We start from the raw sequence: 26478 nt of genomic DNA on the forward strand, positions 1-26478 counted from the left end.
AGTCTTTATAATTAGGTAGGGTTGGTCACTGTAGCATAATTTAAGGCAGTTTATTATTAGGACAGTGACTTTCTATACTAACTCTTGGTGGGGCTTTAGCCCAAAGCACCAAGCTCTATTTTGTCATAGGCCTTTACTATATATCATGGAAAATATAGATACTGAAGTTGAACAACTTGAAACACCACAAGAAAGGATTCAGAGGGAAAGCAGCCGAGTAATTTCCCTCAGTATAGACCACCAGCTGGGGAGTTGGAGTCAGCTGGGTAAGAACTCTTACATTCAGATGGCATAGTGAAATAACAAGCAATATTAGATACAGACATACTGAAAGCTCTGAAAGTTTCAGAAGTTGAACTCTTTGACTAACTAAGCAAGATTAACATTACAGAAGTCTACCCAAAACCAAAATAACTATACAACCATTAGATGCTTCCCAAGAATGTTTCATATAAAGCAGCAGATTCATTTTATTCCCATGTACACAGAAATTTAAGATTAAACTTTGAGAATACAATCCATTGTAAAAATAAATGCCATAAACACGTGGCAGCATCTCCCAGCCACCAGTTTTGTTGTACACTTTATTTTATGCAATTGTAGTCAAACAGAAAATGCCTGTGTATTACACTATAAATAGGCAGCCTAGCGTGTGGAAGTTTCATGAAACTCATGGAGAATGTGCAACACCAAGGACAAGGAAGAGGCTGCCCTCAAACTCACATATCCCAGAAAGTTAAGTTATAATTTTTGTCAAGTGTAATTGAAATAAATAGAAGTTTATAGCACAGAAAAAGAGGTATAAATCTTACGTATTAGACACATTGTTAAACAGTGTAAAAGGAAACCAGGAGAAAAATATAAGGCTTTGGACAAGCCATTTTAAGCACAATACAAACATTAAGGCATTAAGCAGGTTTGGTATCCAACCAGCTATGTTAAGGGCATCTTTGGATCAATGTAGTTTTTACATCTAGAGGAAATATCTTCTTTACCTGCAAAGCAAAAGGCAATTCAGTCACTCTCTTTCATAGAGGCAATTTACTAGCTGAAGAGCTACTCAGTGAATTAACCATGGCTGTTTGCTTTCTAGGAAGATGCCATGCTGTAAAGAAACAGTTGCGGCCAAGTAACTATAGAGCAGAGGTGGCCAACCTGAGCCTGAGAAGGAGTCAGAATTTACCAATGTACATTGCCAAAGAGCCACAGTAAGAGTCAGCTGCCCCCATTAGCTCCCCGCTTGCTCCCAATGCCTCCCACCCACCAGCAGCCCCACCAGTCAGTGCATCCCCTTCCCTCCCCATCAGCTGTTTCTTGGCACACAGGAGGCTCTGGGGTGGGAGGGAGGGGAAGGAGAGAGGGCATGGCAGGCTCAAGGAAGTGGGCAGGAAGAGGTGGAGTGGGGGCAGGGCCTCTGGCAGAGACAGGGGTTGAGCAGTGAGCACCCCACGGCACAAAGTTGATGCCCATAGCTCTCACTCCAGAGTCGGTGCCTATACAAGGAGCTGCATATTAACTTCTGAAGAGCTGCATGTGGCTCTGGAGCAACAGGTTGGCCACCCAGCTATAGAGTATGGACAGAATTCATCTGCTTGGGTGTTTGAAAGTTCTTTCTGCAGAGATCTATCCCCAAACCAGCATCATCTATGGTGTTAGTACATTTATCATGTTTAATTGGGTCATATTAGAAGCTACCAGCTGGGAAGTTGTGCAGTTTTATAAATGGGTCTGATGAGAATTCTGGCAGGTGCCCTGGAAGTTAGTAGTGTGTGCACAGAATCTCCAAAGTAACACCAGGGATGCACATCCAAGATCTCTTTCAGTTTCAGTCTGTATGGCAAGCTTGTTCTGGAGCAAGAAGCCCACCGAAAGTTGTGTGGCTCCATAGATACACTGATGGCAGAAGAGATTGGTCAATACCCAGCATGGTTGCTACATGTTTCTTCTGTTCACACAGGCAAGAATACACATGTGTAACTCAGTGACACCACATAAACCGAAGGTTAAAAACCCATACAAGTTGCTTTATAGCTTCTGGTCATTCTATCACAGGGGTGGGCAATAATTTTCACGGGGGGAGGCCACTCCATGAATTTTGGTAAGTTGTCATGGGCCACACATTTCTACTATATTCCGGGGGGGGGGGGCGGGGTCTGGGAGGGAGTTTGGGTAGAGGAGGGAGCTCTGGGCTGGTGCACAGTGTTGGGGTGCAGGAGAGGGCTCTGGGAGGGAGTTTGGTACAGGAGGGTGTTGTGACCTGGGGCAAGGGTGCGAGGTGTAGGCTCTGGACGGGAGGCACTTACCACAGGCAGCTCCCATGCCGCTCCTGGAAGTGGCTACAGCCGACTGCTGCTGGCATGTCTCTGGGCACCCCTTGTGGGTAGGGGGCAGCAGGTCTCCGTGTGCTGCTTGTGCCTGCAAGCACCACTCCCGCAGCTCCCGTTGACCGGATTACAGTCAACGGGAGCTGCAAGGACAGTGCTGGGGGCAGCAGCAGCACACGGAGCCACCTCTCCCCTGCCAGGGTCGTGGAGAGACGTGCCAGCAGCAGCCGGCCACTTCCAGGAGCAGCGTAGGGCCACGGCAGGCAGGTAGCTTGCCTGAGTACCCCAGTGCGCCGCAGGACTTTTAGCGTCCTGGACTCAGAGATTGCGAGGGGGGCAGAGGAGGCCGGACAGAAATGTTAGTCATGGTGGGCCAGACAGAAATGTTAGACGGGCCACATCTGGCCCGCAGGCCATATTTTGCCCACCCCTGTTCTATCAGACATTAATCCCCCTCTCCTCAGTATCTATTTATTTATAATGCTACTCCACTAAAAGAGAAACATCTTCCAATAGATATTCTCTGGATAGCCATACCCAGATTCCATCTCTCACTCCGGCTGGTAGTGGCAGCACACTCCATGGAGCAGACGGTTCATTATTAATTAAAAGCAAGCCTCATCCTCTAGTCTGAAGTGTCCACTCTATGAAGGTGATTATATTCCAACTCCAATCCCCTGGCCTTCTGGGGATATGCCAGCCCTTCTGCCTGTGGTCAAGGTCATTACTCAGCAGAAACAAAACCCAGCACAATCACACCAAACAAATCCAGCTTGGCCGCTGTACACTGTTAGAGCTTTCTATCTGCAGCAGATCCCAGCCTACCTTTGGCTTTTACTGAAAAAGTAGAAAACAGACTTACATACACCACAGTCTGATACTATTCAGGCTCAGCCTGAATAGGAAACACTAGAGTTATGCTTAAGGGTTAGTACGCAACAAGCTTTACAACCAACATCCAATTGAGCGGCACTGTCAGCTATCATCCATATACTGCTGTTCAACTCTTTCAAAACATAGAAAATTATAGTAGTGAGGGGGGATTAAAGCTGCAAGACAAAGGCAGTAGAACACAGTGCTTTGAATTATTCATTCAGTTCCATGGCTTTGTTTTCTTATGCTGATGAAATTGGTCCCCACTGTGTGCTGAGACCACTGCCTGTCATGCTGACAAATGCTGTCTCTTGTCTTATACTTAGGATATATCTACACTAGAAACTTAAGTTGACCTATATTAGGTCAACTTACAGCCACCATAGTATGCGGTGGTGTATGTCCACACTACCCTCCTTGGGTCAGTGGCACACATCCTCACCAGGAGGGCTTGCTATGACCTAAGGGGGCAGCGTGGGGAGCAGAATGCCTGGCGCCTCAGCTCCACTGGCAGCTCCCTGTCAGGAGCCCAGCTGCCCCACAGGCTCCTGGTGGGCTACCCAGGGTGGTGGTGGTGGTGGTGGGGGGGGGTTGTCAAGTGGAGGGGCTGAACAGGAGCGGGAGGAGGGACCCTGGGCTGTAGCTGCCCTGCTTTCTTGTCAATTTTAGGGCAGGAGACATGAAATTGACAAGACAACCAACAGCTATGTAAGTAACACAGCGTTTACACAGACATTGCATCATCCTAACTACACTGACATAAGCCCTATGCCTGTGGTGGAGATGGAGTATGGCACTTGCATTGGGGACCAAGGCTGTAGTGTAGACACTGACATAATTAGGTAGATGTAAGCTGCCTTATGTCAACCTAAATGGGTAGTGTAGGCCAGCCCTCAGATTGTAAGATTTTTGGGGCAGGAACCATCTTTTTGTTCTGTGTTTGTACGGGGCCTAACACAATGGAGTCCTGGTCCATGACTGGGGCTCGTAGGCACAACAATAATACAAAATGATAATAATGTTACTCTGGAGAGTTAAGGTGGGAGGATTACCTGCTCTGCAGGAAGATAGTCAGGTCACCTCAACCATAATAGTGTAAGGACTTGAAGATTGTTAAAAAACAAAACCAACTTATGATAGGTGTTAAAGGAAACAAAGATATCCCCCACCTCCATTTTCGAGGCTCTCATTTTGTTGCTAGGAAGAACAGATGGTTCCCCCAAAACCACCTGCTGTCACGTGTGGCACTCCCCTCTCCATCCTTTCAGAAATCAAGCATCCTAGTGCTAACATCTCAGTCTCCAAATGAGATTAAAAGCACCCAGTCCCAAACTCAAATCCTTCTTTGTTACAGACTGCGAAAACACTGCTTCCTCTTGTGAAACTACCCACCCATTATCCATGCTATTGCCTAAGTTTTCACTGAGCATTTAGCAAACCCAAAGACACAACTGGAGAAGGTCTCCAACCATATTTACCTAGTCCACAAAAAAGGCAGCAGAGAAGACAGACATCCTTAAGGCCAATGATACTGAAGATACCAGATTGTTTCATTGCTTAACTGTGGACCAAAGAGAGGGTTGAGCTGGGCCAGGATCGCAATCAGCCAACTGCAAGAAAAAAAGAAAAAGACATCAAGAGTATGGATGACTTGGCCAAGGCATAAAGGGTATCAGGAGACAGTAAGACAGCATCACTAAAGGTCTAACATCAAGTCAAAATGCTGCTAAACCCAAACTCCTAAAGGTCTCACATTAATGGAAGAGCTCTAGCACTGTATTACACCTCAGAAGACTGTAGCATGTTTAGACTGAGAACTATCCTGTTCAATTTAAAAGTGACACTGTCAGTTGGATTTGATAGCATCTTTTTAATTCGCTGCTGCTTCTTCTTGAAAGGTGAAGTGCTCTGGGACACATTCCCATCCTCTGGGCCCATGTTCCAACAACACTGCCTCCAGAGCTGCTCAAGGCCTCTCTGAATGGCAGTAGAAGTCAGAGAGGGTTACTAAAAGGACATCACCTTCCAAATAAGGAGTATGCGTCTCATTTACTTTAACCGTAACTATGCCAAAATGTTTAGATATACAGAATACAGATGAAATTTAAATTGAAGCAGAGCCTCTGTCATAATATTTATTGATATAAAAAAGATTAAATTGAGGGATGGAAGTACAATCTTGCAGTTAAAACAAAGGAACAGGAATTGGGAAATTTTGATTGTATTCCTGACCTACTATGCAACATTGGCCAAATCACTTAACCTCTGTGCCTGAGACATTCCCCCCAATAAATCAGAGATACTAGGCTTGGCTTTACAAGGAACATTACGATCCAATAAAAGATCTTAATGAAATGTATTGAACACTTTCAAACCACCAGCCCCCAATATAATTCTTATAAGAGCATGAACAAAAATAGAACAAATTTAGAACGGAAGTCAGAGAAATGGGTGTCTAGATCAAAGAGGTGCAAAGCTACTGAAACAATGTCAATGACAGCAAAATCCAGATTAGCAGCAGTAGCCTCTCCCTCAGAGCAGCTGAAAGACTAACTCAGCAGAAACCACAGCCAGAATGCAGAACAAGAAGAATTTGGGATGTGGAAAATATCCAGGAAAGCTGAACAGAAATAAATATTTCAGTATTATAAGATGTACTAGCTTTAGCTTTTTCTGAACTTGTAATATTTACAAAAGAAACCTTCTCATTTGCATGGATTTAGATCTAAGTAAAATACTAAATATATACACATGTTTAGTGAACATACTGTCTTATCCATCTGCTATTTGTAGAATCTTTGTAAGGAGGAGAAAAAGCAGAGCAGTTTTGAATAGGAGCTGCCACAAATGCATCAAAGTGCTTAGGCAGTCATGGAAAATTCCACATAAACCTGGATGCTTTGACCAGCAAATGAAGTGCTGGTCAGGTCAGCTTCAAAATGGCTACAGAAGCTTAGGCAAAAGATGCAGGGTTAGATAAAAGGAAGGTCAATCCTCTTGGCACTGACAAAATAAATATTTGTAAATTTTAGTGGTGTTAAAAATAATACTAAAAGTAACAAGATTAAGTAGGACACTAGCTAAAAATCAAGCAAATGCTGTGCCCATAGTGTTCCAACAATGCCTCACTCCTCACATCTTCAATAGTATTCCGAGTGAATATCAACAACTGAGACCAGTCACTCTTGCTGATATGCACAATGGATATTATGAAGTGGGTAAATGTCCACCCAGGACCAGTAGGAAAATAGCCAATTCATTCTCACTTGTAAACTGAAGAACCAGAATACTCTTATTTTGTTATCCCTAGCTACTGCAGGGAAAGGTCGCTCAGCATCACACACACATTATGTTGAACATAGCCTAATCCTTTTACTATATCAAGAAAATCCCTCAAGCATTCATTGATTTGATAGAAATTCTCCCCTCCATCACCAGAACTCTGTGTGTAGCCCACTTACAAGTTTTTTTCAGATACAAAGGCAGATTAGAAGAGTACCAGAGTGCATTGTACCAACTGTCATTAACTTCCTGAACTAACAGTTGATTGCTGTTAAGGGATAATTTGCCTCTTTACACTGTGCAGAGAAAGGAACTCCAGGCACCAACACACACGCCCAGACCTCTCCCTATGTTCACGGAGATCAGACCCAAAACTGCTGTGAAATAAATGAGCTGGAAACTCATTCTGAATATTGACATGTCCACAGCTGTACAATTAGGCTCCAGGCAAACACTGTACTGGTTTCAAAAGCTATTTGTTCAGATCATGCTGTTTACAGAACTTCTGAAGCACAGTGGCATTACAGGTCAATACCCAGATTGCTCTTTAGCTCCATTACTTCCCTGTAGTGCTGGAGGTCTGATCACTGAGAACACAGTAGTAGAAGGTAGGGGAGCACAGAGTTCAGTGCTTTGAAAGACAGAACTGTGGAAAGCTTCCCCACGCACATTTATCTTACACCGGGCTGCTTTACACTATAATCTATCACGACAAGGAACAACAAAATGGGGCATTCAGAGCACAATAAAGGAAACCTCTATATCCAACATCTAATGTTTTAGTGCTGCTACATTCCACATGCTACCTCCTGCAACAGTCAATGTTAATTATCATGCTAACTCAAAGAAATTATGGTCCATCATGATCAAGTATAACCATGTCATTTTATTACTGTATAGACTTCAGAGCAATTTTAATTCTAATTCCATTCTAATGGGCTGAACACTACAATCTGTCTCTCTCTATAGTAGAATAAAAGCCCAGATTCTGGTTTCTATGTAGATTCCAATTTGGGTAATTACAGTCAGCCCACCCAGAATTCTCCTGCAGATGCAACTGATGGAGTATTCCAAACTTTCTATTCTGAACTACTGGGTAGTACTGCTGTGTCCTCCTACACAGATTATATCTTTTATCTCAGAGGTGGCTTCAATGATTTCAAAATAGATGTAGCTGAGCACCCTGGGTTTTTGATGGAAGGTACTACAGAAAGATAAACTTCTTATCAAAAAGACAACAGGAAAAAAGACCTGAAACAGGCGTCTCAGGCTTTGCTGGTATCTGGTAGAGTATTATGAGCTAGACTTTTATTATGAGCTTTTGTAATAAGACTATTACAAAAATGGATTAAAAAAAAACAAAAAACAAAAAAACAAACAAAAAACACAGAAGTAGTACCACTATACACTCTGCTTTATACCACCATGCTCCTGAGGGTTTGGTTACACTTCTTTTAGCGAGTTACAGCATACAGCACATGCACAAAAGGATATACAGTAAATTGTGTAAAGTTTCCCACAAAGCAACCAAATTTGTACAGCACAGTCAACAAGCTTAATTGAGATGACCCCTACCAATTCCACACAGAGGAAGCCAATTTATTTTATCAAATGGCAATGACTGCTTTTTAACTGAGATTAAATTGGAATAAATTCAGTTTAATGTGGATGTATTTGGCTAGTGCCAGGTAGTTAAGTGGCATTTAACAGATACAAAACTGAACTTCATTAAGACTGGTGCTACCAAATGTTAAAAGAAATTAAGATAATTTTTATACTTGCATTTTATTTAATCCAGAATTTCAAGACAAAAAGGTTTTGTAAAAACTGCATAATAAGGAACAGCCACTTCAGCAGAGTGGTAGGTCCTTGCAGAGGAATCTCACATATAGGGGACTACACTTGTGACAGTGCAGTTAACATCAATTTGACTCTGATACCAATATAATAAATACTTTCACACAAAGAACATTTCATCTGAAATCCCAAAGCTCCAATAGGATTAACAAATGGAATGTAAGTGCAACATTTCCAGAAACTATTTTTAAAAAAACAAATCCATAAATATGCAACACAAGGCAATTCCACCTTGGAGCATCAGAAGAGACAACAGTTCTCCTCCACATTCATAAAAATATAATCCAAAAATCTAATTCCATATGATTGACTGTGTATTCACTAAGACACTTAGGTTTTGTCTACAATAGCACTTTGTTAGTCAGGGGCGTGAAAGAACACCCCACTGACTGACATAAGTTTCACTAACAAAAGTGCAGGTGTGGACAGCGCTAGGTCGGCGGGAGACACACTCTCACCAACATAGTTACCGCCACTCATTGGGGTGGTTTAATTATGCCAGTGGGAATGCTCTCTCCTGCCGGCATAGAGCGGCTACACATGAGACCTTACAGCGGTGCAGCTGCAGTGATACCTCTGTGAGGTCCATAGTGTAGACATAGCCTTAGACCTCACGTATGAAGACTTTAGCTTCTTCCACTTTCTCAGTTGCACCTTGCAAAGAAGAAAATGTCAGAGAATAAATCCTGGGACCATATTTATTTGCATTTACTCAGATTAGTCAATCTATCTCTCATTCAACAACACACAAGAGCAGATTACAAGTCACTTTAATGAAGAACAGTTTTACCACTGCCCTATTCCAGTACAGTAGTTGCTAACCTCTTTCAGTACTTCCACAACCACCTTTTCTTTGAGGATTTCAAAGCATTCAATCAAGCCTCAGCCATTCTGTGAAGTAAATATCTCCATTTTACAGATAAGGAGTCTGAGGCCTGGTTTTAGGAGCGTAAAACCGATTTAACGCCAAAACCGTCCACACTAGGAGGCACCTTATATCGATTTTAATGGCTCTTTAAACCGGTTTCTGTACTCCTCCCTAACGAGAGGAGTAACGCTAGTATCGGTATTAACATATTGGATTAGGTATTGGCCTCCGAGCTATCCCACAGTGCACCAGTGACCGCTCTGGACCGCAATCTGAACTCGGATGCAGTGGTCAGGTAAACAGGAAAAGCCCCGCGAACTTTTGAATATTTCCTGTTTGCCCAGCATGGAGCTCCGATCAGCACGGGTGGCGATGCAGTCCGAAATCAAAATAAAAAAAGAGCTCCCGCATGGACCATGCGGATGTGATCGCTGTAAGGGCAGGCAAATCCGTTCTATCAGCGCTCCGTTACAGAAGATGAAATTCAGAATCCTTTTTTAAAAATCTCCAGACAGACGCCATAGCAGGGACTCAGCGCACTGCAGCGTGACAAGCGTAACGGAAAGCCAAAGAATCAAATGGACGCTCATGGACTGGAGGACTGAAGCTATCCCACAGTTCCTGCAGCCTCCGAAAAGTATTTGCATTCTTGGCTGAGCTCCAAATGCTTCTAGGGTCAAACACAGTGTCCGTGGGTCAGGGCATAGCTTGGCAATCTACTCACCCACCCCCCACCCACCCCCAGAAGCGAAAGGTAAAACAATCCTCTGACTTTTTTACATGTCACCCTATCTTTACTGAATGCTGCAGATAGACACGATGCTGCACAACACCAACATCCTTCGATGGCAATCCATCCTTGTCATCAGCATCAGCTGATCGTACAAAAAGATGGAAATCCATCCTCATCATCAGCCTCAGCTGATGGTACAAAAGGACTGGTAACCGTCCTTGTCATCAGCCTATTGGCCCTAATTTTTTCTGGTGGATGGATGGTGCAATATGGCTGGTAACCATCCTCATCATAGCAACAGGGGGCTGAGCTCCATCAGCCCCCACCCTTCACGTGTAAAGAAAAGATTCAGTTGCCCCTGGACTAGCAGTGGGATGCTGGGCTTCTCTCCTACACACTGCTTTATGTCCTGTCTGGACTATCATAGCAGCTGGAGGCTGCCTTCCACTCATTTCTCACTAACAAGTCAGTGTGTCTTATTCCTGCATTCTTTATGAATTCATCACACAAGTGGGGACAATGCTACGGTAGCCAAGAAAGGCTGGGGGAAGAACGGAATCAACAGATGGGGTTGTTACAGGAGCACCCCCTGTGAATAGCATACAGATCATAATTTCTGCAGGCTCTGACACAGAGCAGCTGTGCTCTCTGGTTCTATGATACGGTGGTTCTCTAGCACACTTGCCTATATTAGGCAGCACTGATTCTATTTTTAGATACCAAAAAGGAGGGATTGACTCAGGAGTCATTCCCCCTGGCTGATCGGCCAGGACAGCAGCTAATGGTACAAGATGATGGAAGGTGCAATATGGCTAATAACCAATCTTGGCTGATTGGCCAGGGGCACTAGCAGCAAATGGTACAAAAGGACTGGTAGCCATGATCATCCTCAGTTCCAATTTATGGAAGGGTTTGGATGGTGCAATATGGCTAGTAACCATCTCTGCTGTCATGCAAAAGCAAAAGCATGCTTCTGTTTAGCGCTGCTGAATCGCCTCTGTGAGCGGCATCTAGTACACATACGGTGAGAGTCACAAACGGCAAAACAAGCTCCATGATTGCCATGCTATGGCATCTGCCAGGGCAATCCAGGGGAAAAATGCTTGTCTGCCGTTGCTTTCCCAGACGAAGGAGTGACTGACGACATTTACCCAGAACCACCCACGACAATGATTTTTGCCCCATCAGGCACTGGGATCTCAACCCGGAAGTTCCAAGGGGTGGGGGAGGCTGCGGGAACTATGGGATAGCTAGGGAATAGCTACCCACAGTGCAACGCTCCAGAAATCGACGCTAGCCACGGACCATGGACGCACACCACCGATTTAATGTGTTTAGTGTGGATTTTATAAAATCTGTTTTACAAAACCGGTTTATGCAAATTCGGAATAGTCCCGTAGTGTAGACGTACCCTGAGGCACAGAAAAGTAAAGAACCTAGTTTCCAGGAATTCTGAGAACCCTTAAGTTTCATTAACTTCAAGGGAAAATTGCCTGTGCTCACTACCTAAAAAAACTAGCCTTAAGCGGCTTGTCCAAGACCACACAGCAAATCAGTGGCAGGGCCAAAGTCAGAAATCTGGAATCCCAATTCCTACTCTCCCCAAACTTTCTGCTCTCTAGTTTGATTAAAAATAAAAAATAAAACAGAAACAAGCACAGTGCCTCAAAGCTAAATTGGCAGAATCACTGTACCCCAAAGACCATCAAACACAGCAAAGAGTTACTAGTGGAAATGAGGACTTTGCTTCTCAGTTTCACTGGTCACATGTAGAGAGCATTGCAGTCTTGCCAGGGCCTACCTGATTACTTCATAATGCACTGGATTGCTATGAACCTGAGAAGGAGACTCAAAGGCACTCCAAAATTCAAGTTATTGGGACCACAGCTCCTAAATACAAATAAATAAGCCATTCACATTTCCCTAGAAAGAGGCAGTATGCTCCCTCTATTAGGAGCTATGAATCTCTCTCTATAAATTAAGATGCTACAGCTATATTATGCTCCTCTTCTGTCAAATCATAATTTATTTCATCTGCTCATAGTCTAAATGCAATTTTCATGGTGAAATAAGGGGAACACATCATGGATATTTAATTTGGCAAATATTCGTGTTTACACATAGAGTCTAAGGAAGCTGAATAAAGATGCCTCCATTGACTTTCTATAGAATCACCTTCATGAATTCACAGCAGTTAAGTGTATGAGAGCGTGATTTCATTAACATTTTGTGAAATGCAATTCCCACATATGGCAGCTGAAAATTCATCAGTACAGGCTTTTCATTACACTTCATCCAGTAATTCTCTGACAGCCAAGTCTTGGTCTAATTTAAGCATTAAAATCTACTCCTAGGCATTTTTTAGGACACACAGCTTCCCCTACCACAATTAGTACTTGCTTTCGACAAGTACAAGACAGCATGCTCCAGGCACTCATCCTTAAATAGGCAGATACCCACACAAGAAATAACTTTAAAACATTTATATTAAGCTATCTATTTGATGGCATTCATCAAAAGCCCTAAGGGTATGTTCTGCCAATTCAGCCAATAAGTCAAGTTAGGTTAGTATATATTTTGTGAGAGCATAATTATGCTACTGGGTGGTTATTCCTATATGAACTGCAAGTGCGACGGACAGGGCTCCCAGTGCTTATGTACAGACATCTTTTCATATTTAAATACAGATTTTTTTTAAAATAGCTTTTTAAAAATAGGATATGTCCTGGTTTAGCTGGTGTTTTTTTTAAAGTCAGCCAGGAGGCAGATTCCATAAGGCTTCACATGTGAAATATTTCAGGCCTGTTTAACCATAAACAGAAACTGGACCTTGCTTGTATAAAACCTGCATATCACAGCATTCAACCAAGCCAAACCCACACAAGCTTGTGTCCCTAGCCAGCTCAAGATAGAACAAGACAGACCTTACTTTAAACATGCCATCTACTACAAATAATGCAGACACTAAAAACATGGCTTTGTGCTGCCAATTCCTGCACCCAAAGTCCCAGAAATTGAGATGTATCCCTCTAAGAGGTTATTTATATTAAGCTCATCACCATGGTATGTTATGAGTGATGGCTTGCAACTAGAGAACATGTGAACACTCCCAAGTGGACTTGTTCTGTCATTGAATTATGAACCAGTCACCTAGCAAGATGTACCCACAACAGGTATGTCAGTTTACTGTCTGTACCAGTCTGTACTTGTAGAGAAAAAAGCGCTGCGTAGAAATGGCCTGAAAAAAAATGGCCTGAAAGGTAGTTTGATCTCAATCACAAGTCCCTATCAAGAGGAAGAAATCATTTCACAGAATTAAGGGTTTTCACTGCACACTGTACCTATAACTCATCTATTTATTGGCAAGGAAAGATGATATAGGAAGCAAAGAGGGTTACAAAGTGTTTCAATGAGCACAGAAGCTGCTCATTAGGTGGCTAAGAGAGAATTGTTAGTTAATACCATAAGAAGGCATAATCAATGAGCACATTGATTTCAGTGGAAGTCAAGGGCTCTTGGCACCTCAAAGGATTTAGGCATGGTTGACCTGCCACTCTATCACAAGAGGTACACACAAATAGTTATTACAATTAATACAAATTATTCAAGAACTGAGAAACTCTCAAGAGCTGAATAACTCAAGGTCTGTAAAACAGAAAACAGTATCAAGATATATCAATATAAAAGTACTAAAACTTTGGGTATATGTCAGATTCACTTTAATATATTATCCGCTAACAGGAATTTTCTCAAGATTGTTGAAGGTATTTAGGAGCAAGAGTTCCATTGACTTTCAAAGGGAGTTGTGCTCCTAAATCCTTTTGGTACTTTGAAAATTCCCCCCTAAACATTTATTCACTTCACAGAAGAGGTCTTTTTCATTTTATCAGGTGTGCCATTATTAGGAGGGGAGGCATTATTTATACTTACAAGAGGTAACAGCAAACAGCACAGGTCACCAGCATTGTGTTGATAACACTGCAGAAAGAAATAGGAAAAAGACAACTGATTAACAGTCATAGGCACAGAAAATAAACCTAAGAATGCATTTGGCTATGATCACATGCAAGGTGACTCAAAATATGAATGTTCTAATGACAATCTAATTTCTTGTAATGTAACAGTATAACTGGAAGATAGATGTGCTTCTCTAACCTAGGACCCTGCACAGATTTAGTTTGCCATTTGCAAATAAAAGCATCTCATTTTTGTTTGTAGTATAAATATTTAAATACAAAGCACAAGACCATACAGCCTTGTCTAAAAAGACTGTTCCAAAGAGAAGATCTCATATAACAAGCTTTCTTCTTCTTTTTTACAATTATCTCTATACAGAGAATCAGAAGCAAATCCTAAAGCACCTTTTCCGTTAGATTTATATGTGAAAACCCAAAGGTACAGTTTATAGAATTCTTCATTTGGATACTCTGTTTGCAGAAAGTCTCACTGAAAACCAGGAAATTAAGAGCCAATTATTTTGTTTAAAGTGAATCCTGTGGACTGTAACTATTGTAAAATTAAAGATCTTTAAAGGACAAACAAAATCTCGGAGATAATATGACAGTTGCCCAGAATGGGAAGATCCTTAATGGAGGGGATTGTCGGAGCAGGTGTTACTAAAATGACAATAAAGCAACTGAAGCTGTAGTGGTAAAATCGTGGCTGAACAAACATTTCAAAATCCTGTATAGATGGGAAAATTATGTTTTCCAAGAAAAAGTGATATGTTCTGCCCTTGGAGCTCAACGGAAGACGGGTATTCTGTATCATGATCTTTGTTTTTATTAAAAGAAAAAAAAAGGAATTCCTCTATATGTAGGTTTTCAGTTGTGTAAGAAGAGTTCAACCTAGATAATAAAAATCCTAATCAGCACTGGAAATAGGTAGATCAAGTAACTCGCTTTGGCTTCTCAAGCTATAAAATGCATAGATCTGCTCCAGAATAGTAACTTTAACATTAATGCTGGTGTTGTTTCTAAAAAGTAGATTAAAACACAATACAATTATAATGTATAGAGTATCCATCAAATACACTGTACAAGAAATTTGAGATGCGCAAAACAGTGAATGGGCTATGCATTATATATGAGAAGATGATAGTGGTGTTAATTGGGTGAATAAATTATTCAATTCGTGCAGCCACAGCATCATGGGCTGTGGCTGAGGGAATGGGGAGCAAAGTAGCATCCCTTCCCCATCCCCCTCCCTGTTGCCCCTGAATGCACGGCTTTGGTGTTGGTTGCTGGGGTCACCTGCAGGGATTAGGCCCTGTCCCACCTCTGGAGACAGCTGGGGCACAAGGCTGGAGGAACAGGCAGCCGGTGAGTTCCCTAGCTTCCCAGAGGTGGTGGGGCTCAGCCCCAGGCTTCGGGCTCCATCCCTGGGCCTCATCCTCCAGCTGCAGGGCTTTGGGTTCTTGCTGCGGGACTTCAGTCTTCAGCCCTCCGCTGCCTCTCCCACCCACCCCCATCGCCCCTGTAGCCACCCCCAACCCTCCATCTGGGGCTTCATTTGTCCCCAGGCTTGCCAGAGCTGAGTAAGTCTGCTGTGCAAAGTGATACTTGTATGTTTGTTAATAACACTTTTCACAACAGACTTAATAGCTAGCAATAAATAAGTTACAATGATTTGGACATATATCTGTGCATATTCATTGGGCTTTCCCAAAGCTAATTAAGTATTTTAGGAAAAAGTATGAGAGCAACCACCAGCAAGAGTTGGTGGCCGCACTCTGAGGCCACCAAAAAAATTTGTCCTCAGAACCCCAGATAGGTGCTTATGTGCCCCTTCACCCTAGGAGCACTTCCCAAGTACATAAGAACAAAACAGCAACATCTTATGATCTGCTGGATAAATACAGGGAGAGCATGCCAGGCAGCAGGATGTACAGAGAAAAAAGTTCTTGTGTCATTAAAAGAAGCTAAACAAAAGCTACACTACAACAGCAGCTGCATATGGGGGCTCAGTCCCTGCAGACAGTCAGCGATCACAGCAAAGCAGCTCATTAGTCTGCACCCCCCCCCCATCACATGACTCTGCTCAGGAGGAGCAAGACAGACACATTCAAGCAGACCGAAAATAAATAAAAGAGGAACTACGATGAGCAAGTGGCACAAGACCACTTCTGTCTGTGCTACTGAGATGCAGCTGGACCCCCACCCCAGGCAGGCACCTGCTACCCTCCCCCTCTCCAGACGGAGGGCTGTATTATATGAGGGTCGGGATACTTATTGCCAAGGGCCCGTCGCTAGTTGTATCGACTATGCCCTGCCCGGCAGGCCGAGAGGGAGGATTCCTACAGGCTTTGGGGGCGGGGAGGAGCACACAGCCTGGGGAGCGATGAAGGGGGAAGGTGGGCCCCGATGCTCCTTCTCCAACTGAAATCGAAGCGGACAAGAGGCCCCACGGGAAGAAAGAGCCAGATCCGCTCCCCAAGTGAGGGGGAGGTGGGGAGGGGACCACGGCAGCCACCACAGCCAGGCCAGACTCACAGCCCTGCCTCAGGAGCCTTCTTCCCCTCACAGCCAAGGTGACCAGATATCCTGATTTTATAGGGACAGTCCCAATATTTGGGGACTTATCTTACATTGGCGCCTATCACCCCCACGGCGCGCGGCCCTGCCCCTCTCCCCAGTCAGGGTGGGGGGACATGGGGGCAGCTCCCCCATCGGAGCGCTCCGCCGCCAGAGGGTGGGGGACACGCTCCAGCCCACCACGGGGTCGGGGTCCGCTCCCCTTCTCTCCAGGCTGCCTGTCACTCACCCGCGGTTGGGCCCCTTGGGCACGAACCAGGGCAGGATGCCGCCGACTACCCCCCAGAAAACGCTCATGACGATGATGGGCACAGTGAGGCCGCCGTACGCCATGGCTGGGCTGGGGGCTTCACTCTGACACACTCGCGACGGCACCACTCCAAGGTCCTGCTCGGCTCGCAGTCGGCCGCCGCCACAGTTCCTCGCGGAGCCCCGCCCCAGCCCGACTGACCAACCAGCGCCCGGCACGTGACATTGGCCTGAGCCCGCCCTGCCCGGAACCCGCACTCGACCCGGCCCATACTGGGGCGAGGCATGCGCGTGCCCGGGACGGGGCTCACAGCGCCTGCGCGGTTGGTTTACCCTGCACGTTCGGCCGTTAGAGGCGCGGCCTAGCCGTCGGCCGCACTTGTGGCTTCGAGCTCTCGCCCCGCCGCCCCCAGCAGGACACCCAGGTTTCCCAGCACTGCCCTTGGGAATAGCTGGTGCCTGTAGCCCAGCAGCCACCAGCTGCGGGGGGGAGCTCAGGTCCCCTGCAGCACAGCGCGAGTCCCGTCTAGGGCTCCTGTAGGCGGCTTCCCGGTTCCTCTCAGCGAGAGACATAAGGCGGGCAGTCCCCCAGCACCCGTGGAGAGGACAGAGCAGGGTCGGCTCCAGCCCCCCAGAAGCTGGAAGGCCGCACCCCTGCTGCTCATTCCTCACTGCACAGCTACAGGAAGCAGAGAGATTCCCGCTGCCCGGCAGCGCGAAGCAGCCCATACGGACTCTAGGCTTGAACAAGAAAGGGGACCCCACCGTGGCAGTAGAGGAGGGCAAGCCGTACCCTCCAGAATTTAGTTTAAAGCAAGAAGCCAGAAAGACATGGAACAGCTAGTGAAACTCTTCTGAGGGTGCTGTGAGCTCCAGGAGCAGCAAGTTCAATTGCTTTGTCCATGTGAAGTGGTTTCAACTTGGATTCTCCATTTCAAATCTTAGATTGTAAGGGCAGAGACTATACTTTTGTATGGCACCTACTGTAGCAGGGGCCATATCTGCCATCATAACAAAACTGAAGGGCCTTTGTTGGTATAGCACACATAGGACTATACGTTTGGAGAATGTGAATATAATCCTATCACATATCAGTGGAAAAGTGGCCCTTTGGTCTAAAGCAGTGATTAGAACAAGTAACTTGGGCTTCACTTCATAGACCTGGCTCTGCCTCCCTGGATGACTTAGGTAGGTCACCTTACCTATGCATTTCACTTTTTCCATCTAAACTTTGAGATAAATACTGTGTTTCAAAGATCAAAGGATAGAGATGGACTAGTTATTTTGGTAAAATAGTGGAAATACTCTTCCCAGTTCTCCAACATGGCCATGTCAGTAAAGTTTACCCATTCCCACATGAACATAAACTAAAATATATTAAACACTATGTTTGTACACATGGAAAGAAGTCTACAAGGGTATGTCTACCCTGCCTATGCCAACTGACTTGGGCTCAGGCTAAGGGGCTGTTTAATTAGTGTAGATATTCCAGTTTGGGCTGGAGCCCAGGCTCTAGGACAGTGAAGTGGGAGGTCACAGAGCTCGGGCTCATCTATCTCTGCAATAAACAGCCACACAAGCCCAGTCAACTTGCACAGGCCAGCCATAGGTGTCTAAATGCAGTATGGACATTCCGAAAGAGACTATGATGACGCCTCAATTTATGCAACAGCGGTCTACAAATTATTTAAAACATTCAAAATTAATCTCTCCTCTGGTTTCTCACTGCTTCCCATGTTTTAGATGGTAAATCTTCAAGGCTGGGGCTGAATTTTTATCCAAGTTTATCAATGATTGATAAGTCATTCACTGTACCAGTAAGATATCCAGTAAACTGTCTTCACCAGTCTGCAACAGCTTTCGGTCATTTCTATTACATTCATGTCAAAGCTCATGGAATTATGTTTTACTTACATAAACTCTGGTATAATTTCACAAGGTGCTGAAAATGAAGGAAGCCTGTTTTCAAACTTCAGTAATAATTTAAAGGCACATCACATCTCAGTAACTGCACAGAACTAAAATAAAGCTACAACAGGGTACTTGAATACCTTGGTCTGTCTTCTTTTACTTCCACTTCATTATATGTCAGTGTAGAACTAATATGCAGACAAGCCTATTAACTTCTTTGAAGACAAAAGTTGGCTAGTGCAAGAGCATGTGGTTGCAAGCATTGCACTCATCTGCCTTGAAAAATCTTTGTAGACTAAAAACATGGCCAATTTCTCCCACTTATTTTGCAAAGTATGTGGTATTTCGAACCAAATAACTTACATTCCTTCATGGTTTTATACATGTCTTAAAGTTTCATTTATAGAGATGGAGAGGAGAAAAGACCCAGTACATGCACTATTCATTCTAACCACGTGTTTTCTCTCTCCAGTTGTACTTCGAGCGCCCCCCCCCCCTTTCCCTGCATCAACTCTTGCTACTGTTCTTGATTTCTTAGACTGTAAACTCTTAGGTATATAGCATCTGTCTTTACTGGCTTTGTAAAAAGGCATACACATCTCTTGTACTACATAAAGGAATACAAGAATCAACGTGCATGCATGATGAGAAGATATTAAATCTGTTTAACCAATTTAAAGTGTCCAATGGATAAGAAAACAAGCCTGTTCTTTTAATTAGTAGAAGTGCTTTTCTGAGCATCCAATATTAACATGTGAAAGTGGTATGAAGACAAACACCAATCCAGACAGATTGTACCAATGCTTCCAAAAGTAGCACACACAACAATAGGTTTCATTTTAGCAGTTCTTTTAATGGGCGACACACAGGAGACCATTCTATTCTTGCATCTTTTCAATAGATTCTTCCTTGTATTTGCCCTTTTCCTTGCCAACCTGGCGAGACTTTGCTTTGCGTTCCAAGATCTTTTTGCGATCCTTGTCCAGTTTTAGCCTAGTGATCACCACCTAGAGAAAAAGGAGAAATAGTAAAAATCCATAATATTAAACAAACTCTGGCAGAGAATTGTGCCATTCTAACACCTTGGGAGTATCACAGTTAAACCTCTGCCTCCCCACTGACAGGTCGGTCCTCTTAATACACAGTATGAGAGAACCAGTGGAAAGCAACAAGGGGCATTAATCCTAGAGTAACTTGGTTTTCCTGATGGCCAGCTGATTTCTTCATTGACACTGAATTTTCATCTCCTTGTTTCACTTATTAGCCTACAAGTTTTCCAGAGCCCAGAGTTTCATGTGAATTGAAAAACTGCATCACAAAGGCCAGCACATGGAACAAGCTCTAAAATTGTATGTATTCATGGACTCACAATAGACAAGGTGGGTGGGCTAATATCCCTGGTCCAACGTGTCTGCAAATAACAATGGACTGAAATAGACATATATTCAGGTATTTGGGAATTGATAGCCCTAGTGTGCTGCGATAAACTGAATTTATAATTTTACTTTTAAACTTGCCTTAGCTAGAGGTAGAGGTTTTCTGGGTGCGAAGGACACTGCAAACCAGCCAGCCAAAGAATGAAATTATCACTGAGATACACGATAAGTTTACTGCTTGTATTATTACCAGATGCTATGCAAAGTATGTGGCTTAGAGCTAAAAAGACTATATACTTTAACCCTTTCCCTGCTATTCCCTCACTGCATTTGCTCTACTATTCAGAGTTTTCCTCAAAGTCTTAAAGAATGTTATCTGATGAAAACCAAACATGCAAATTCACAACTTGCATTAAGCTGGGATGTATAGAATTTGGAGCTAGTGGCCATTACACCATGTAAACTGACACTATATTTGCAGAACTGCAACTGATTACATAGAATCTCAGGGTTGGAAGGGACAATGATCATACCCTCTCAGAGAGCTTCCTTCACCATTCACTAGCATAACTTAAGCAAAGGTGTCCACAGTAACAACTCCTCCCTCTTTACAGGGCACATGAGATATCACCATAATTTTGGAAAACACTAATCCATGTATTCAACACAGAATATTTTCAAAATATAAACAATATGACCAGTTTAAAGACAAAGACAATAAAATAAAATAGGTTAAAAAAAGTAGCAATAACTGATGGTAAATATCATTCAGGCATATACTGGGTTTATTCAAATAATTCATTCAATAGAGGACCATCTTGGGCAGTATATCATAGGTAGATTCTCAAACAATTTGATTAAAGGTTGCTTTCTTGTAATTATAAATCTGCATTTCTGTGCTCCAGCCTTGAATAAAGTTCTCTCTTTTAGAGATTCACTAGATAGCACAACCAGCCCAAGATCAGCAAACTGCATTGCTTGTACACCCTACAGTTAAATATCTTTCAAACCAAGTTCAGCTCTGAGTTTGTTAGCAAGTTATAGAATAGCACTTCTCCAGAAACAAAAATCAGCCCATGTTTGTGTAGTGGATAGAAAGCATCTGGGAAATAATACTAATGGAAAAAGTTTGTCATGCAAACAGCAGACAACATTGCAAATACAATTTTACTAGTCCCCTTTCTTGGAATGCAAGAGCCACCAACCTGTGTGCGCTGTGCTGTAAACGCATGCCTGCTGTCAAAAGGTTACAGTCTGGCCAGGCAGTTATCAAACCTTATTAACAGATGGGTACATTAGTAATTACTTGCCAAGCCCAATTTGTTTCCAGATTCCTGAAGTTATTTCATAATAAGACAGTGATATCACAAGAGTTTCTAATGGGCACCTTCAGAGTTTCCAGACCCTTGCAGCAGCCTATTACTTTTCTGCCTCTCCAGCTGGCAAGGAAGTAACATAACTGGATTAAGCAGTGCTAGAAGAGCAATATGCAGTGATAGAAAAAACAGATACATAAACCCTTACATTTGTGAAGTAATGAGTTAATGAGATATCTACTGTATCTCCCATCAAGCAATATTTTGATACTATTTGCTTTAACAGCCACACAGATCTGCAGTAGGGCTGTACAATCTGGCCAGTATTCATTCTGCTCCTGCCAGCATTGAAGAAATAAATGCAACATCAATGGGACAAAAGGAGGGATTCTCCTGCTACAGTGAGAGGCAGAAAACTGCAAAATTCCTGTTATCCCTCTAGAACAGTGGTTCTCAAACTGTGGGTCACCAGGGCTGGCATTAGACTGGCAGCTGGGGCTCAGGCTTCAGCTTCAGTCCTGGTCTCTCTGCCCAGAGCAGTGGGGCTCAGACAGACAGACTCAAGCTTTGGTCACTCCTCTTGGGGTTGTGTAGTAATTAATTTTTGTTGTCAGTAGGGGGTCGCAGTGCAATGAAGTTTGAGAACCCCTGCCCTAGAAGTTTACTACATAACCAGACTGTCCTTTTTCCTCTTTTGTATTTGCAGCTGGTCATTTCCTTATGGAAACAGAGCCTCCTTAGGAGACACCCCTTTCTTGGGGATGGCCCAAGACTGGAATTAACTCCAAAAGGAAATAAGGCCCATTAGAAAACTCATTACTTTTCACTCTTAAGTACAAATCAACATCTTCCTCTGGGGGAAAGAATGACAGATGTTAGTCATTTTGCTTAGTGCACTACTAGAAGACACACAGCTACTATAACGATGAGTGTGCTATAAGAACCTATCTAGAATAGAATGGTAGATGTGATACATTAGAGATGAGGTAATATTTCCACTGTGTGTAGATTTGTGGTGGAACCCAGTATCTGGATACAAAACGGTGTTCTTTGGATATAATTCTGTTCCCCTCTATCACATGCACAGTTTGTTAGAGGTTTCAGGAAACCTGCCAGAGCTGGGTTCACTCAAAACTACCCTTGTCTGGTCAGTGTGGGCCAGGCAAAAGTCTTGTTTTATCAGCTTCAAACTAGGTTTCTAGTTAGCTTTGCTGTTATTTCATTAGTTCCCTATATATTCTTAAATGCCCGTCTATAATGAGCAAAACAAGCATTTCCTTCATCTTCACTGAATACAAACCGTCTTAAACCATATTAGGCTGAAGCCAGATTCAACCAACAATATTCTTCCTGGCAGCAACTCCTTAAGTTATGGAGGTGTATTTAGGTATTTCTAATGCATCCATCAGAGTGGCAGAAATGCCATATGGCAAGGCTGAAGGATGGATCAGATCAATCCACAATGGATGACAATCACATTTTCACCACTGCAGAGGATTGGAGGGGGTTTTGGGGGGTGGGGTCCCCCAACATGGCAGTTACTACAGTGTGGATGTGCACTTACAGTATTTTAAAAAAGAAACAGTACTTTTGTTTTTAAATGACCAAGCTTTTGGAAATTTTTACAAAAAAGCTTTAGCCTTTCACAAGACACTGCAGTTCAGATGCCAATAATTTCTTCATGGTCAATCAATTCACAGCAGGAAACAACCCCAGAATTCTGGTTCCTACTTCCCTGCTGCAACTAGGACATTTCCTCACTGTATAGTTATGCCAGTGCTACGGCTTCTCAAACTACTGTGTGTGCTAGGACAGCACTCTACTTCTATAAACTGCACCTATTTCCAGAGCTAGCAGAAATTCCTTTTGGGAAATTTCAGTTCCCATGCACATATTATACCTTGCTAGGATGGATTCCAACATGGACTGTTGTGCCGTTGGCCTTCTCACGCTGTACGCGTTCAATGTAGATGACGTATTTTTTTCTGTATACCTGGACTACCTTGCCGATTTGCTGGCCTTTATAATGTCCCCGGACAACCTGACCAAAAAAAACACCAGAGCATTTAACTTTTTCAAGTTTCACAAACTCAGTCTCAGACATAAATAAGAACAGTAAGATCTTCACAGGCTGAAATCCCACCTTTACCCCTTGTGTGCGACATTACAATGAGATCTCATAGGATCTCACTATGGACAATATAATGTTCAGCTAGATATAAAATATAATGGAGAGGAAGCGCACCTTGTTCTGTATTTCTCCTTCAGTAAACTAGATTCAGTAAACTTTAAACTGCTTGAAGTTTAAATTATTAAAGGAGCTGCTTTTTCTGTATTTGTCCTGTTTGAGGCCTGTAACCAAGTCTGGCTCTCAAAACACCTGTGTTCCATACATTTTTTTCCTTGAGATCTCCCCCACCATAGCCTAGCCTGCTATCAGATTAACTCCAAAGCCCTAACAGCTATTTAAAGTTGTCTGGCCCATCTCTCCTGATTCTATATAAAAACAAGATGTCCACAAAGCTCAAATTTCACAACAAGGACTACCTGGACTTCGTCATCTTTTCGGATAGGCATAGAGCGGACATTGTATTTCTGCCTTAGCTCCTTGGAAAGGGGAGAAGACATGATCTTCCTGCGAATGTGAGAGGGTGCATTGAAGTGCCTCTTGCGGTTCTTGCTGCGGTCCGAGGTCACAAAAGGATTGAACTTCATTTTGGCTGCACAAAGCATAAAATTGAAACTCAGAAGCATTTCTAGCAAAAACAAGCTAGGTGTGAAATACTGCATATATTAGATATGACACTGTTCCAACTAGATTTCAACAAAATCCTTTAAGCACTTACTTTAGTTTCCATCCACAAGTCTCTAGCTTGCATTAGGTTGCAACAAGGTTATATAGCATGTTCCCTGACCACTGTGGTGAGAGTTCTTCCTGAAAAACCATACGGTGAACAATCACCCTGACAATCTATAGCACTATTTTATAACACTGCTTCTGTCCCAAAACTCTCTGTGCACACCAGTCAGGAAAGCTGTGCTAGCAATAACCATAATTAAGCATGGTGGTTGTAACCAGCACAGTTCTATTTCCAGTGCAGCCATAACCTAGATATTTGAGGGGGCTTGCAAAGCCAGGGATTGCATCATTTTGTATGCTTTTATTAAAAAGAAAAATGAAGGTTTAGAGCATATAGCAGTCCTGTAATTCAGGTATGTCTTGGACTTCTAGCACAATGTTTGTGACACCCACAATATCAGTAACTTCACATAGCAGCTCACAGTGTTTTAAAGGTAAATTAAGTCCTCTGTGATGTAAATATGTGCCCTCTACCTGCCTACGTGTTCAAATGTGCATGTTCCAATCTGCACTGAGCTTGGGTTGTTCAGGAATACAAGACAGGGCTTTGAAACAACCCAATTACAAATCAGATACTGGACACTAAGGCTTAGTGCTGCCCAAGCTCAGAGGGAGGTGAGAGAGCATGGAACTAAACAAGAGGCAGGAACAGCAGGCCACAACATAAAAGCTCATCAGCAGAAAAAAGAATAGCGGAAAGGAGAGATCAAGGATAATCAGTAACAGAACTGAGGCATACAACAGTGAGGCGAATCTGAGGTCTACGAGTACCGTTCAAAACACCCTCTAACGTGCACATTTTTTGAAACACTCCACCAGACATGACATAGGCGCGAGAGATAACAGAATCTTGGATTCTAGCCAATATAGGGGCAGCATCTCCCTCCGCGGGGCCGACACCTCGAGGGATGTGCAGCCTCCCACCGTCTCACAGCGGCGAAATAGACTACTCCGTGGGGCCTTCAATCTCGGCTCCCCGCCTTAAGTCATTTCCCCCACAGGGCAGTTGCTAGTAGGTCTCCCCCAAAGAGGCTAGGCCCCCAGGGCAATGGGGAGGGAGGCTGCTCGCCGTGCTTTCCCTCCACCAGCCGAACGGCCCCCTGCTGACCACCCTCCCATTCCCTATTGGGCGCAATCCCATCCCCACAAAGGCCCCAGGCATCTTCTGCAGCCGGGAGCCCCCTCCTGCCCCGCCAGGCTCCCCATACAGGCACTACGCTGTCGGCCGCACGGCTCCCGAGCTCCCCCCAACACCCCGGGCACGGGATCGAGACCCCGTGGAAAGGATGACGCCGGATTATACCGGCTCCCCCCAGCGCCTCCCTTACCCCGCTGCTGGCTCCACTATGGCCGCCAGGAAAGAGGAGTGGACGCTGCTTCCGCCTGCCCTACGAACTCTCTAAGTTCTCGCGAGAATCAAAGGATGAGCCTGGGGAGGAAAGGTGAGCAGCGCCACCAGGTGTTCGCCGAGCCAAACGGCACCTGCAGAAGACGGGCTACTGTTGCAAAAGCAAAAAGCAGCAGATGAGGTCCTAAGCCCCATTGAAATCAGGTTGCACAATAAGTGCTTAGTGCTGACGGGGAGAGAACTGATCCGTCTGCTGTAGCTCGGGGTGAGCAAACTTTTTGGAGCGAGGACCCCATGAGGGAATAGAAATTGTAGGGTGGGCCATGAATGCTCACAAAATTGGGGTTGGGGTGCAGGCTGTGGGGTGTGGATGGGGATAAGGCGTTTGGGGTGAAGGAGGGTGATCTGGGCTAGGACCAAGGGCTTCAGAGGCCAAGAGGGGTATCAGGGCTGGGGCACAGGTGCAGGAAGGGGTGCAGGCTCCAGCTTCTGGCTCTGGGGTAGGGCTGAGAGGTTTGGGGTGCAGGAGGGTGCTCCAGGCTGGGATTGAGGGGTTTGGAGAGGGATCAGGGCTGGGGCAGGGGGTTGGGGTATGGGGAGAGGCTCAGGGGGTGCAGGCTCCGAGCGGCGCTTACCTCAAGCAGCTCCCGGAAGCAGTAGCATGTCCCTTCTTCAGCTCGTATGTGGAGTGTGTAGGAGCCTGAGCGGGGCTATGCTGGCGAGCGGGGCTGAGCCACGTAGTGCAGGCTGGCTTAAAACCGCCCGGCCCGCAGGACGTAGTTTGCCCACCCCTGCTGTAACTATAGAGTATCCTGCAAACACCATCATGGAAATTTACCAGCTCAGGCCCAAAAATCTAGGTGCATGGAGAAAAATTAAGTGTGACTTCCACTTCCTCCTCACCCCCATCACAAAGTAAAAAGCCATTTGCCTCACAAGTGGGAGAGT

General features: G+C 44.2%; 2 protein-coding genes and 1 long non-coding RNA gene across 4 annotated transcripts; 1 reads left to right on the forward strand and 2 right to left on the reverse strand.

The window, feature by feature from the left end:
- On the reverse strand, window positions 1–16939 carry ATP6V0E1 (ATPase H+ transporting V0 subunit e1). Its single transcript, XM_039484295.1, has 4 exons — window positions 16700–16939; window positions 13868–13915; window positions 4676–4807; window positions 1–995 (listed from the first exon to the last, which is right to left on the reverse strand). Exons 1-3 carry the CDS (start codon window positions 16801–16803, stop codon window positions 4714–4716), a joined length of 246 nt encoding a protein of 81 aa, XP_039340229.1. The 5' UTR covers window positions 16804–16939; the 3' UTR covers window positions 1–995; window positions 4676–4713.
- Window positions 1119–4807, forward strand: LOC120370118. The gene is made up of 2 exons (XR_005583628.1): window positions 1119–1208; window positions 4552–4807. It is a non-coding gene; the product is annotated as an uncharacterized LOC120370118 (long non-coding RNA).
- Window positions 16940–19462: 2523 nt separating the features above from the next.
- RPL26L1 (ribosomal protein L26 like 1) lies at window positions 19463–25662 on the reverse strand. Of its 2 annotated transcripts, none has more exons than XM_039484293.1 (4): window positions 25511–25662; window positions 23870–24042; window positions 23223–23363; window positions 19463–19637 (listed from the first exon to the last, which is right to left on the reverse strand). In XM_039484293.1, exons 2-4 carry the CDS (start codon window positions 24035–24037, stop codon window positions 19509–19511), a joined length of 438 nt encoding a protein of 145 aa, XP_039340227.1. In that variant the 5' UTR covers window positions 24038–24042; window positions 25511–25662; the 3' UTR covers window positions 19463–19508. The 2 variants fall into 2 exon arrangements, with proteins under 2 accessions (XP_039340227.1, XP_039340228.1); XM_039484294.1 differs by lacking the exon at window positions 25511–25662 and adding an exon at window positions 24169–24228.
- Window positions 25663–26478: the final 816 nt, after the last annotated feature.

The sequence above is a fragment of the Mauremys reevesii genome, linkage group 8 (genome assembly GCF_016161935.1).
Source record: "Mauremys reevesii isolate NIE-2019 linkage group 8, ASM1616193v1, whole genome shotgun sequence".
Taxonomy (NCBI): Eukaryota; Metazoa; Chordata; order Testudines; family Geoemydidae; genus Mauremys; species Mauremys reevesii.

Excerpts from the sequence above, each read along its gene's own strand:
- ATP6V0E1 (XM_039484295.1), bottom strand. The coding sequence starts at position 16,803 with ATGGCGTACGGCGGCCTCACTGTGCCCATCATCGTCATGAGCGTTTTC. Across the intron at positions 13,916-16,699 it reads CCCAAGGGGCCCAACCGCGG|TGTTATCAACACAATGCTGG; the intron begins GTGAGTGACAGG and ends TTCTTTCTGCAG. Across the intron at positions 4,808-13,867 it reads GCTGTTTGCTGTTACCTCTT|TTGGCTGATTGCGATCCTGG; the intron begins GTAAGTATAAAT and ends TTTTTCTTGCAG.
- RPL26L1 (XM_039484293.1), bottom strand. The coding sequence starts at position 24,037 with ATGAAGTTCAATCCTTTTGTGACCTCGGACCGCAGCAAGAACCGCAAG. Across the intron at positions 23,364-23,869 it reads GAAAAGATGACGAAGTCCAG|GTTGTCCGGGGACATTATAA; the intron begins GTAGTCCTTGTT and ends TTTTTTGGTCAG. Across the intron at positions 19,638-23,222 it reads TTGGAATCCATCCTAGCAAG|GTGGTGATCACTAGGCTAAA; the intron begins GTATAATATGTG and ends CTTTTTCTCTAG.